The sequence below is a fragment of the Mustela putorius genome, unplaced genomic scaffold, assembly GCF_011764305.1.
Source record: "Mustela putorius furo isolate JIRA1106 unplaced genomic scaffold, ASM1176430v1.1 tig00003858_pilon_pilon_pilon, whole genome shotgun sequence".
In the NCBI taxonomy this organism is placed as follows: Eukaryota; Metazoa; Chordata; class Mammalia; order Carnivora; family Mustelidae; genus Mustela; species Mustela putorius.
Genome location: NW_025422010.1, coordinates 46,878,493 through 46,892,585, shown reverse-complemented (window position 1 = coordinate 46,892,585; position 14,093 = coordinate 46,878,493). Strand labels below are relative to the sequence as shown.

The following is a 14,093-nucleotide window of genomic DNA, read 5'->3' as shown; positions in this document are numbered from 1 at the left end:
TTAACCTGTATTAATTACTTCAGTCTTCCCAACAGGCCTCAAAAGCAGGTCATGTTATTACCCCATCTTCCAAGGGTGGATCCTGTGAGGTCCAGGACTTTTCCCTGCTAATGATGGAGCAAGGATTTGGACCTCTGACGTGGCTATCAGTAGTCCTTCTATTTGCCCACATGGTGGTCTGAGGTATTGCCACACAATGGAAATACCTCTTTTTGCTACTTTTAACAAGCACAGCTTCCTTGTCGGCTGTAGGCATTATCCCGTGAATGACAGTCATAAACAACCTTGACTCATAAAGTAAATGTTTTTCTGCATTTAAGTTGGTCTTTCACCTGTTGGATTGCCCTCATGAGAACTTAGTTCAGAAAAATGTCCCTACTAAAAAATCTTCTAATTCTATATTTATCATCATGACCTATGCCACATGGAAGATTTTTTGGTAGCATGTTTTCAGGCACATTTGTAGGGGCATTAGGGTCATGAACTCTGTCAAGGATTTGCGGTGTGGTAAGCAAATTCACCTTTCACCTGAAGACCACTTTGGGTTCCTTTTATACTCTAATCACCATGCTGGATGGTAATAAATATGAGCATTTGGAATGGATCCATATGACTGACCTAACAACTAGAATGATTCTCATTAGAATAATGTATTCTAGAGTCAAAAATGGGAAGACACTGTTGGATTTAATTTAGGTTTAACTCTGCTCACTTTTGAACGTGGGAGTAGAGTTGGATGTGATAGGACCGGTCCTGGGTTCTCCACGTTCACCCTGGATTGGTCTTTGGATTTCCTAAGAATAAGAACAAGCAGTTTCAGAAGCTTAAAAAATGTCTGGACTCTTCAAATACAAAAGTATCTTTTTAGTAACATCAGCAGTATCATTTATTTGTCATACGTGGCTTATGTCCTATATCTTTATTGTTTCAGTTTTTATCATTTGGAATGTCTTTTGAATACATATTTCTGAGCAATAAAACAAATGATCACAGTGGGGAATAAAAAACATTAACCTAAAAGTAGTACCACACAAGATATACAGGAAAAGGAACACCAGTTCAATTGTAGTCCAAATAATTGTACTAATAATTACACTAATCTATATATTAAATAAGAAGGTCTGGGGTGGACCTGGAAGTGAATACAGGAAGGTGGGAGATAAAGAGAAACTTAGTTCACTTTGATTACATATTGTTACAAATTATCATTAAGAAATGTTTAAGCAACAACAAAAAGAAATGTCTAAACAATTGGTATAATACATATATCTTTTGAATAATTGCTTATGGTATGCCTTACAGTAAAGAAATTGATACCATATTTTTTGTTCTTATTTCTTTTTACATTAAAATTATTATGCATAAGTGGATTAAGTCATTTTTATTTGATTGTTCATGACATTATAACCCTTCACAAATGGATTGTTTTGGCCAATGAATAGATTAAATTTAGATAGCTCCCTGAATTTTTCTCTTGATTTTCCCTGGATCCAAATTGATGGAAAAAGTAATCTATTAAGTTTTTATTCTGAATCTGAAAAAATAGCAGCATTATTATAAAATTACACACACTCCTCAAACATTTTCTTATTTCTTTATTTTGAAAATCTTCAGCTCTCCTCTGAGCTGGGACCCAGTCCATCAAGAACTGAAAATTCCCGGGGTGCCTGGGTGGCTCAGTGGGTTAAAGCCTCTGCCTTCAGCTCAGGTCATGATCTCAGGGTCCTGGGATCGAGCCCTGCATCGGGCTCTCTGCTCAGCGGGGAGCCTGCTTCCCCCTCTCTCTCTGCCTGCCTCTCTGCCTTCTTGTGATCTCTGTCTGTCAAATAAATACATAAAATCTTAAAAAAAAAAAAAAGGACTGAAAATTCCTTCAACTAATGTCATCATTATCATTCTCCCCACTTCCTCCCTTCTTTACTTCCTCACTTCATTAATTTTTTTACGGGGAAATATTAAAGATGCAATAAATATTTAAATAACCATATCTTGCTGGGGGGTTGGGGGAAGAGGGGTGGGGTGATGGACATTGGGGAGGGTATGTGCTTTGGTGAGTGCTGTGAAGTATGTATACCTGGCGATTCACAGACCTGTACCCCTGGGGATAAAAATATATGTTTATAAAAAATAAGAAATTAAAAAATAAATAAATAACCATATCTGATTGCTTTGTTATTATTAAAATATATAAGTGATAAAAATTGAACTAGAATTACAGAAAATTGGGATTTATCCTAGGCATGCAAGGTTGGTTTATCACTTGAAAATCAATCAGTATAATTAACCATATACACATAACAAAGAATAAAAGCTATGTAATTGTTTTAATAAGTGAAGGAAAGTATTTGACAAAATTCAGCACTCATTCATAATAAAAACTTAGCAACCTGGGAATAAGAAATTTTACCATTCTGATAAAGAGCATTTACAAAAAAGCCTTCGGTAAATATAACTAATGATGAAAAACTAATGGTAAGACGCTTGCTCTCACCACTTTTCTTTTTTTTTTTTTTAAAGATTTTATTTATTTATTTGACAGAGAGAGATCACAAGTAGGCAGAGAGGCAGGCAGAGAGAGAGAGGAGGAAGCAGGCTCCCTGCTGAGCAGAGAGCCCTATGTGGGACTCGATCCCAGGACCCTAGATCATGACCTGAGCTGAAGGCAGTGGCTTAACCCACTGAGCCACCCAGGCGCCCTCTCACCACTTTTCTTAAACATTATATTGTAAGTCCTAGCCATTGGAATATGTCAAGAAAAACAAAAAGGGAGAAAAGGCACACAGATTGGAAAGGAAAAGTAAAACTGTCCATTGTTGTTGTTCATATAACTGTTGATGCAGAAAATGTCAATGAATCTGCCAAGCAGCTACTAGAACTAATAAGTAAAATCAACAAAATCACAGATCACAAAGTTAAAATACAAAACCCAACATATTAACAGTTTGGGATTGGTGAAAACATAGACCGATATATAAGTGAATAGAAAGGAGAACCCATAAATAGACTCATCTACGTGATTAATTTTTGACCAAGGTGACAAGGCCATTGAAAGGAGGCAGGAAATTCATCTAAATGGTGCTAAAAATAGTACAGGTTTTGATGTGAAATAAAATTAGTATCAATTCTTATCTCACACAATATATAATAATTAACCTAAATGGACAATATGCCTAAATATAAAGCTAAAACTATAAAATTTCTAGGAGAAGACAAGGTAGGCAAGATACTTAAATAGTACACAAAGAGTACACTATAAAAGAAAAAAATTGATAATTGGACTTGATTAAAATTCAAATACTTTGCTCTTTGAAAGACACCACTAAAAAAATTTTTAAAAAATCTACAGAATGGGTGAAAATATGCACTTGTATAGGATTTGTATTCCAAATAGTTAAAGAACTTTTAAAACATAATGAGAAGACAAACCAATAGAAAATATTGGCAAAAAATGTTTGGAAAGTCACTTCATAAAACAAGATAGACAAATTACAAAGACACACATAAAAAAGATGCTTAATCCATTAGTTATCAGGGGAGTACAAATGAGAAGCTCTAAGAGATAAGCACGAAAACCACCACTAGAACAGTTAAAATAAAAAGACTGGTCTTACAGAGCTTGTGGAGCAAACAAATCATATGCTAAAGGTAGGAACGCAAAAATGGTACAAGTATTTCGGGAAATATGTAATTCCTTTAGAAGTTAAATATACACCTGCCATATGACTTAGCCACTCCATTCTTCGGGTTTTTTTACCCAAGAGAAGTAATAGCTTTTGTCCGCACAACAACATGTATCTGAATTTTTCATGGCACCTTTCTTTGTAGTACCCCAAAACTAAAATCAAAACAGATATCCATTAACAGGTGAACAGGTAAACAAAATGTACATCTATGTGTTGGAATATAACTCAATAAAAAGAAACAAAAAGCACAAACAAATATAGGCAACAGTGGATAAACTTCAAATCATTAGACTTAGTGGAAGAATCTAGAGGAAAAAGAGAGCGGACATACTGTGTTTCCGCATGACCGCTAATCAGTATATGCCTGGGGACACGAGCAGAGAGAAAGATTGCATGGGAGTACAGAGAAACAGAGAGTAGACACGTTTGGTGTGTTGATATTGGCAATGTCATGGATGTGTTCCATGACAAAAATCAATACCTTGTATAATTTAAATATTTACTTCAATAAAGTAGTAAAAAAAATTAGTAAAAAAATTAGTAAAAAGTAAGTAATAAAAAAATTTTAAGTTAATTATATAATTATATAACTATAATTATGTGTAATTATAATTATTATATATCATATTCTATATTATTATAAAACATAATAATAATATAGAATATAATATCTTAATATATTATTATGAAATATAATTATATAATTAGTAACTATGTTATTCTTGAACCACCCCGTCAGGTTCTCACATAAGATTCATTCATTTTTTTTCTTTCAACAGATATTTATTGAGTGCCCTCTATTTGCCAGGCACTGTTCTAGATGCCAGGGCTACGACAGTAGAGAAAGAAGAGGACATGCATGTGTCAGGGACGAAAAAAAAGGAAAAATCTCTACCTTCATGTAAATATATTTTGGGACAAAAAAAACATAATAAAGTCAGAGACAATCCCATGGACAGTAAAGAAAAATAAAGCAGAACACAGGGGTCAGGAGTTACTGGGGGGGAGGTCTTGTGGTTGCAATTTTAAGCTGGGTGATAATTTTAAATGTAACTATGGATTGGTCATTTAAATAGGATAGTCATTTTTTTTTAAAAAAAGATTCTATTTATTTTTCAGAGAGAAAGACAGCACAAACTGGGGGGGAGCAGCAGACAGAGAGAGAAGAAGACTCCCCACTTGAGCAAGGCGCCCATTTCGAGGCTCGATCCCTGTACCCTGGGATCATGACCTGAGCCAAAGGCAGATGATTAACAGACTGAGCCACCCAGGAGTCCCAGGATAGTTATTTTAAATAAAACCTCTCTCTTTAAAGATAATATTTAAGCAAAGATAGGAAGAAGGCTAGGAAAGTGACCAAAGGTGTTATTTGGTGGAGGAGGGGTCCAGGAAGAAGCAAGCACAGGTGCACCGGCTCCAGAGGACAGGCAGACCCGGTGTGTCCCAGAATAGCCAGGACATCAGTGCAGCTGGACTGGCAGCTGGAGAATAAGTCCCAATATTGTCTAAATCATTTTCCATGCAATATGTTCTTTCACGTGTCCTTTGTATAAATCATTCCTCTTATCTGAATAGTAAATTATCCTTCCAGTTCTTTGAATTCTGAGCAGTCGTCAGCTAATGAGTTTTAGGAATCTGTATCTCGGTTCTTGTTTGTCTATGTTTTCCTAACATACTGAGAAAGCCCGTGTTTTCTGGAAGGCACAGTGAAGGGAACACTCTCATGAGGTTCAGCCAGGTGGTCTTATTTTGACTTTATGCTCTTGGTCTGGAGGACTCAGGAGGAAGTGCTCTTGGAGTCAAGGGAGGAGAAGAGGGTCCATAAAGTTAGGTAATATGCATTCATAATCCAAAAACTAACTAGCACGACTCCAAATCACTCCTTCTGCTGCTGCGGCTTCTTCTTCTTCTTCTTCTTCTAATCAGTGAATGAGTCAGGATATAAATTTCTCTGGAGACTCAAGCAAACAGATTGAAGTTGTCTGCTATTAACCAGGCTGCTATTTTTTTTAAAAATCTTTTTGGTAAGGAAGAGTCATTTTCTCAGAGACTTACATAAGTGATTTCAAGCTTTGATCATTTCCACAATCTGATTATTATCACAAAACATTTCTAATACCTATTCTATCACCTTAGTCAAATTCTAATTTGCCTCTTGGCTTTGTAAAGCATAACATAAGTCACCTAAATGAGCTTCTAACAGAAGAACAATGCTCACATTCTTAGAATTATACTTTTATTTATTTTTAATTTTAATTCTAAATTTTTTCAAGGTTTTTTTTTTTTTTCCTTCAATATATTATTTATTTATTTGACAGAACACAAGTAGGCAGAGCGGCAGGCAGAGGGAGAGGGAGAAACAGGTTCTCCGATGAGCAGAGAGCCCGAGATGGGGCTCCATCCCAGGACCCTGGTCATGACCTCAGCCAAAGGCAGCTTTTTAATCAACTGAGCGATCCAGGTGCCCCTTTATTTATTTATTTTTTTACGATTTATTTATTTGAGAGAGAGAGAGAGATGCCATGAGCATGGGAAGTGGCAGAGGGAGAGGGAAAGGGGAAGCAGATTCCCCCGTGAGCAGAACACGATGTGGGGCTCCATCCCAGGACCCTGGTCATGACCTGAGTCAAAACCAAGCGTGGACATTTAACCAACTGAGCCACGCAGGCACCCTCAGAATTAGAATTTTATATTAGAAATGAAATTGTTCTTGGTATAAGAGCGCGAATAATCCAATACCTTATACACAGTTTTTTTTTTTTTAAAGATTTTATTTATTTATTTGACAGAAAGACACAGGGAAGGAGGGAACACAAGCAGGGGGAGTAGGAGAGGAAGAAGCAGGCTTCCCACGGAGCAGGGAGCCCCATGGGGGGCTCGATTCATGTGATCATGACCTGAGCCGAAAGCAGACACTTAACGACTGAGCCCCCCAGGCGCCCCTACATACAGTTTTTTAAAAGTTTCTCTTTTCCTCGTTAAAGACAATGAATGTCAAGATCAACATTTTTCCCCAACTCAAGATGGAGCATGCTGTGACTATTTGAAAATCCTATAAGACCATTAGGAAAAGCAAGTCCTTAATGACTTGTCACAAATCAAGATTAAGATGAAGCCGAGGGGGTGGGGTGGGCAAAGGTTCTGCCTCTGTGAAACAGCATGATTGCTACCAGGGAGTCAAGTGGAAAGCATGGTGCCAAGGATTTATTTGCTTGCAGTGGGAGAGTTGTTTATCTTTAAATTAAAAACTCATCATTATCTTTGCAAAGACTCTCTAACTAACATAGGGAATGAGCACAACACTGGGAACAAGGCAGCTTTTGCAAAGGAACATTTAAAAGGAAGCTGTATGGCCGTGGTCTTCAACTGGCCTTGAACATTAGTTCTTTCACCAGCCTGGGACTAAGGAAGTTACCATCACCTGCCTCAGCATTTTATGATGAGGAAGAAAAAGCACCCGGAACAAAAATAACCCGGAGCATAAAAGAGTAAATATAAGAATATGTTAATGCCTTACTAAGGACAGATACCATTTTGAGGTTCCAGTGGACATAGGGACAAGAGCCATTGATTAAATAAAGGATCCATTAGGTGAAAGACAAGACATGCCTGCTTCTCAAAATTTGCTAATGAGGCTTAAAGACTAAGTCATCTGAGGGATATTAGCCATGATTTCCAAGACCTGTTGGAAAGAAAAGGAACCGGGAAACAAGTTCATAAGCACTCGAGGTGCTTATGCGTCATAGAATACTTCAACATGTTAACTGCTAATTTTACACATGGATCTCTCAAAATTACTAGAACATTTTCCTTGCAAAACCCAGTCTTTAAACAAATAATAAATGAAAAATTTTAGATAGACGGATAAAAATCACTTGGCTAAATCCAAGTCACTTCTTATTTCCGAGTTCCTAAAGGATACCATTTTAAACGGGAAACAAGTTCCGTGTTGAAACCGATGTAACATTCAGCTTCGGCCCCAAAATAAGTTTGCTTTGAGTCCACAAAATAATTGATAAAAATGCATTTTTATTATTGAAAAATGTGCAGAAACAATCACTGAATACAGTTGGCCACCACAGTATTCAAACCCAGACACCACAAAATCATTGGATGCTATGATTTCTGAAGCCACTAGAACTTTGGTACAACAAAATAATGATCTAACAGTATTTGTCAGGCACCACAGTCTACCTGGGGACACATAGAATAAAAACTCCATGTTGAAGGTTTTAACTTACATTTTTGGCACTAGACAAAACAGACCCATGGAGACGACAGACAAAACAATCCAAAGTGCTTAGCCTAAAAATGAGAATAATATCACTTAAAGGTAGACCGTTGGAATACAGTGAAGCACTTCAGTATTATCTTAGAACATTGTCTATATTTAACACATTAAGCAGGATAACTGATTTCTCTTAGGCAATTTCAGATGCAGTCGGTATCTTTTACAAGGCAATGGACACAAAAGCCCTACTTGTACAAGGAGGATTTGACCAAGATGTAATTAATATACTATCTAGAATGCAATTGGACTCCTTGGAAGAAATGCCAGATGACATATAAAATAAAATAGAACTCGCATTTTTTCAATAACTTGAGATATATTAAACATTTTTAATCAAATACAATGATCTCAAGCTGCTTAACCATTGATTGCTTCCAGCACCCACTACTAAAATTAGTGTTTCGTCCCTGCTATGTCATTTCTTCTCACAAGTGGTTTTAATTACTATAATTTTTTTATTATGCTTAGCTTATGATAATAGTGCCTGTTTATGAAATGGAACGTAATTTACAAACTGATTTCTTAGATTCTCCTTGGAGCCTGACATGAACCCGATGGGGCACACAGGGTTTATACACTCCCTCTGAGAAGTCACTATGCTATTCAATGACATGCTCATGGTCCCCAAATTGTTCTTTCTGGCTACTTTCCTTTCTATAATACTGAGCTTCCTCTCAAAGAGCATTTGGAAAAATAACCCGGAGCATAAAAGAGTAAATATAAGAATATGTTAATGCTTTGCTAAGGACAGATACCATTTTGAGGTTCCAGTGGACATAGGGACAAGAGCCATTGATTAAATAAAGGATCCATTAGGTGAAAGACAAAACATGCCTGCTTCTCAAAATTTGCTAATGAGGCTTAAAGACTAAGTCAGCTGAGGGATATTAGCCATGATTTCCAAGACCTGTTGGAAAGAAAAGGAACTGGGAAACAAGTTCAAATGACTCAATCCAAAGACGATTCCTTTCTATAATTTTTCTTCAAAAGCTGACACCCTTTTAAATAACCCCACTATTTTGTTGCTAATGTTTTTGCTTGTTTTTTGTTCTTTCTCTATGGGAAGCTAGAAAATATCCCAACCAATACACTATTGGTAAAAGGAGATCTGTAGAGAAGCATCTTTGTGATTCTGCTCCTTGAAAAATTAGTCAAAGAGCAATTTATGAGAAAATTAAATTCAAATTGAGCAAACAACATGTTTCAAAGTTTCCCACATTTTGATGCCACTAATGAAATACTTGGTGTTTAAATGTGTTTATTAGCTTAGTTCTAAGGGCATAAACTTCCACTTGATAGATTGAAATGACAGATAAAAATTTGCCTTGGATAGAGGTACAAAAACTCCTCTGGTTACTAATTCTTTTTCATTGTCTACCTAAAAATCAGACTTGAAGTACATGGTCTTCTCTGTGTCTATACTATTTAAGAACACTCATCAGACCACGTTGAATTCTAACCTCTCTTTATAGTTCTTCCTCAACAATGTCATCATGGTTAGATCTCCACCCAATAATTCTAAGGCAATACATTCCTAAAGTTCCGTAGATTTCTAACAATGATTTTTATCAGTCCTACTTTATGAGACAAATATCTTCATCGGTTTATAAAGCATTGAAACAACATTCATCTCAGATAATACTCTATTTCTACATGCCATGTTTAAGAACTCTGCACTCTCCCCAGAAATAAGTTTATATCATATTGGTCAAAGAGCAAGAAGAAAATATAGTTTTTGGTGAATTCTCAGACAGCTTTTTTAGATAGAGACAGCATCTTGACATCTTTAGAGATCAAAATTATCCCTAAAATATTCACATACACTAGCCTTTTTTTTTTTTTTTTTTTTTTTTTAATGCTTTAAAGCTTGGTGATATAGAGTGAAAGACAACTTGTCCCTCCCTTTGGCTAACATCAGCTCTCAGATCTCTCTTTGGAAGAGTTAATATCTCAGGAAAACAGAAACTTCAATATTATTCTTTAGTTTAAGTTTGAGATTATGGCCCCAAGATTCTTTGTTGATGAGAATTTTCCCTCAATGTTTTACTATGGTACACACTGAGGAAAGCACATGTACCCTTCTTTTAAAGTGAACAGAGATACAGAACAGTGAATAATCTTGTGTCATGGACACTGGTTCTGGGTTTCCAGTAGACCTATTCACTGTGACACATATTGCTTCTCTTTCTAGCTGATGAGTGTAAATATAAGCTTCATCAAACTTGTTGATTTCCAGGCAATTCAATTTACAGTTTGTAGAATATTTTGGCTGTAATAATTTATTGTTTATATAGTGATGTGCTTCTCTATGGTCAAGCTTCTCTCTCTTACAGAGGAGATAAGAAAGGTCTGATTAAAACTCTTGCCCAGTTCATTTTACCTGTACAGGTTGGCAGAGCATACGTATGCTAGAAAGCATAACAAAGACACCTACTGATACATCGAATGGGCCTTCTGGTGAAAAACAACAGATGAAATATTTACTTCAGAAAATGCTGGTTTTGAGTTTTTTGCAGTGTGTAGCTGATACTATGGAAATGATAGCAAATCAACTTGAGTGGTGACTTGCAAGAATTCTAAAACTTATGTAGAGACCCACAAGCTCAGTTCCTACCATTTTCTGCCAATTCGTGACTTGTGACCCTTGTCATATCAAGACAAACACGTTTTCTCAGCTATTTTTTGGTACATTTTTCAAAGGAGTTTTCTTTTTTTGTATCAAAAGGTAACCTTGTGCTCACTCACAGTTGAGTTTCAAGCAATGCCCACTTCCACTCTGTGAGAGGCTTAGGAGACTTGGAGATGGTGGTAATTATCTCCAGATTCTAATAACATCCTGTCCCCTTGCTGAAGATATCAGAGTGCCTTTAGCTGCATTAGTGTCTCACTGAGGCCTTCCTCAAATAGGATACGATAGGAAATGAGCTGTGTGGCTGGAGACAAATTTGGTCATAGAGGTATTCGAGGCACTGTGTTAGAGCAATGTAAACATCAAACTAGTGTAAGCACTCCAGAAATTATTTCTATATCAGAGAGGAATTTCATGTACATTTTAAATATTTCCCCCCAATACAATATAGTTTACCAAAGCATTTGGGAGATAACAAATAACAGGATACATCTTGGCTAAAAATTCATGCTGTTTTGGGTTAAAGGAGGTATGCCATTCTTTAAGCCTGTCTGTATACTTCATGTTCCCAACTCAGCTTGAACCTGTAAAATGAATTCTACATAATAGTTAATTCTGTAATAATAAGTAAAGGAATTTCCTGTAATGGTGACATAGAATTTGGGATCAGATGTCAAACTTGACAGAGAAAATATTTTCTCAGATCAAGTATTTATTTATTAGAGAATACAACTTTAAATTACTTTTCTTGTCTTCTTTAAATTTCATGCCTCTTAAGATTGTTGCCCAATAATTGTTATTTTTATAGGCAGAATTCTATAATTAATGGCATCATCACTCTCTGCTTCATGCTACGGCTATCAAATAATGATCTTAAAATAGACCCTGAAATAAATGCCTGTCAAATAACTAGCAATGACAGAATCTTGGCAAAAGTCAGTCAGTCAGTCATAGAACTGGAAAGAGAGAGAAACAAAAAAATCCAAAATAGAATACCTTTAGGATTTCATAAAGGCTCAGCATTCTCTATCATGGGAATGCCAGAGACATCACAATTTGAATCCAAAGGCGAGTTGATTAAATAGCCGTAGAAGTTTACCAGATTTTGCCACAGCATTGATTAGAGTGTTTCTGCTCACTTTCCTTTCAGTCAAAATATCTCAGGTGTTGGCTGAAAGTTTTTAATCCCCATGGCTCAGGCACTGAGGTCATGAAGCACATCACAGAGAAAAACAGCATTGGAGGGAATACCCAAGCACAATGGAACTTAGAAGCTGGCATTATGCTTCCGAAGTCAGAAGAACTGAGAAGTTCACACTGAGAATTTTGTAAGAACACTGTAGACAATCTCTCGGATCTGTGTTCCTAATATGAATTCTATACCAGATTTAGACTGTACAGAGAGGTTCAAAGGTAAGGAGAATGGGGGCTTGGGTTTTGGTTTTCTAATGTTTATAATTTAAAAATATGGCCAGAGTATGGAAAAATGTTTAATTGGCGCAATTTCACAGAAAGAAGTACCATCTTATCAAAATTATATAGTCATGATAAAAAGAGAAATTGAAGCATGATGCCTTTGTTATTGATGAAATGGAAATATTTAAAGAACAATTTAATAGGAGTTGCTTATGCTTATCAAAAACAAAGATTAAGAAAACAATGTAATATCAGTTTAGGCACTGTAATAAGAACCAGCCAATGGAAAATACTTTTGTAATGATTTTTAAAAAGAAAAGGCAGTTTTATATGAAAAAATAAAGCAATTAACCAAATTTTTGGAGAAAAGATACAGATCCACTCCTGCCCTGTCCCCAAATATAGTTCAGATGTGGGTATTCTGCCTCAGGCAGATGAAAACAAATGTGAGATATATTGTAATATGGCATGAGGTATCATTAATTTTTATGTGATGAATGACATGAAAACTCAAGAGTGACCATAAAATCAATCCATCATCCTGAAGTTGTTGATCTACAAAGTGACACACCTATAATTTTTGCAATTGATTCAAAAGTCAGGGTGGGTGTGGAGAGTAGAAGTGTGATTTAGAGTTTCCAGTGCTTTTATAAATTAAAAAGAAACCCACAATTATTTGTCACTTTTGTTTTCATATCACCAACATATTTTATCTAAAAACAATTAAGGCTAAATACTTTTCCTCGACTGCATTTTTAAAGACACATTTAATAAATGACCATCTTTAATTTCCCCTTGGGACCATTTACTAAGAAAAATGAAATGTGAAACTGAACACTGAACCGATTTCCAAAATTTTGTTGGAAAGGGAAACCTCTGGAGATTCTCTTAATCCCAACTGATAATGTCAAACTTCTAATTAGCTTGAGGGAAATTTGGCTAAATGATCCTTCCAGACTTCTGTAACAGACACATTTAATTTCATTTGTCCAAATGCCATATTTTCATACTTTCTTTTTTCTCTTAGGCCATTTCTCTTGTACTTTGTCATTCACAGTCCTGTTCTTGTCTATCAGCCATTTATTAAGAATAGAAAAATGACATTAATGCACAATCTCCCACATTTTAACAGAAGTCTGATCTATAATCTCATAACCTTACCAGTGCTTGAGTCACCCTAGGACAGCTTGTTGGGTGGACATAGCAATGTCATTATTAGTGATCCATTTAGAATTGTTCCTTGTATACCCATTTTTAGCTAATATGTTCCACGAATGCAAAACTAAAAGTACAAATCAAATTCTACTTAAGAAGTAAATCCAATCTTTAAAAAAAAAAAAATCGTCTTTCTATATTCTCCCTTTTGTGGCCTATTCTTTTCTCCCACGTGACATGGTCATTTTTGTTGTGATTTAAAACTCACTGATACCATCTTGAATATTTTCTTATATACTCATCTTCTTCACCAAAACAAAAACAAAAACAAAAACAAACAAAAAAACAACCCTCCAAAATTGTGCATCCATGACCGTGAGAGCACATTAGGAAATCTCTGATCTTGTTTGAATTCTTTTGAACACCGTTGACTATTCTGGTTTCTTAAAATAGATTTTTCTGGCAGAAAAAGAAAGACATGCCATTATGCATGGTCTACTCAAAAACAATTTTGTGGTTTGTCGCTGTTTTTTGGAAGTAATATTTGGGTGGGGTTTTTGATGATCAGTTCCTACGAAGTGTCTAGCAGCCGCATTTCTTCTCTGCTGGTTTTTCCCCATCTAGCTTTCCAGAGTCTCCACCATTGACTGTGTCGGCAACTTGTGTCTTCTCTACACACTGTTCCATCCGCTTCATGATTAAGTCCAGAAGGGTTTCCACAGCTTTCTCCACATTCTGGCCAGTTGCAGCACTCGTTTCAAAATATGGTATACTTGCATCGAAGAGGTGACGCATTATTTTTGAGAGGAAGAAATCAGAAAAGACACAAGAAGATGTACACATGAGGAACACAGGCAAAAACATGGCTGGCTGAGAGATGGTGAAATAATCATGGTTTCATCCACTGAGTTGGAAAGCA

At 36.0% G+C, this 14,093-nt stretch overlaps 2 protein-coding genes across 6 annotated transcripts in view; one reads left to right on the top strand and one right to left on the bottom strand.

Moving 5' to 3' along the window:
• The window catches only part of CCDC68 (coiled-coil domain containing 68), a 60,140-nt gene extending 48,276 nt beyond the window's left edge, over window positions 1-11,864 (top strand). For all 3 annotated transcript variants that reach the window (XM_013052720.2, XM_045065653.1, XM_004745526.3), the window contains one exon: window positions 11,754-11,864. The gene's annotated coding sequence lies outside the window, so the exon portion shown is untranslated. The remainder of the gene's footprint in view (window positions 1-11,753) is intronic.
• Window positions 7,693-14,093, bottom strand: part of RAB27B (RAB27B, member RAS oncogene family) — a 58,648-nt gene continuing 52,247 nt past the window's right edge. For all 3 annotated transcript variants that reach the window (XM_004745517.3, XM_004745520.3, XM_045065654.1), the window contains exon 6: window positions 7,693-13,946. In XM_004745517.3, the coding sequence (XP_004745574.1) occupies window positions 13,757-13,946 (190 nt within the window). In that variant the 3' untranslated portion in view covers window positions 7,693-13,756. The remainder of the gene's footprint in view (window positions 13,947-14,093) is intronic.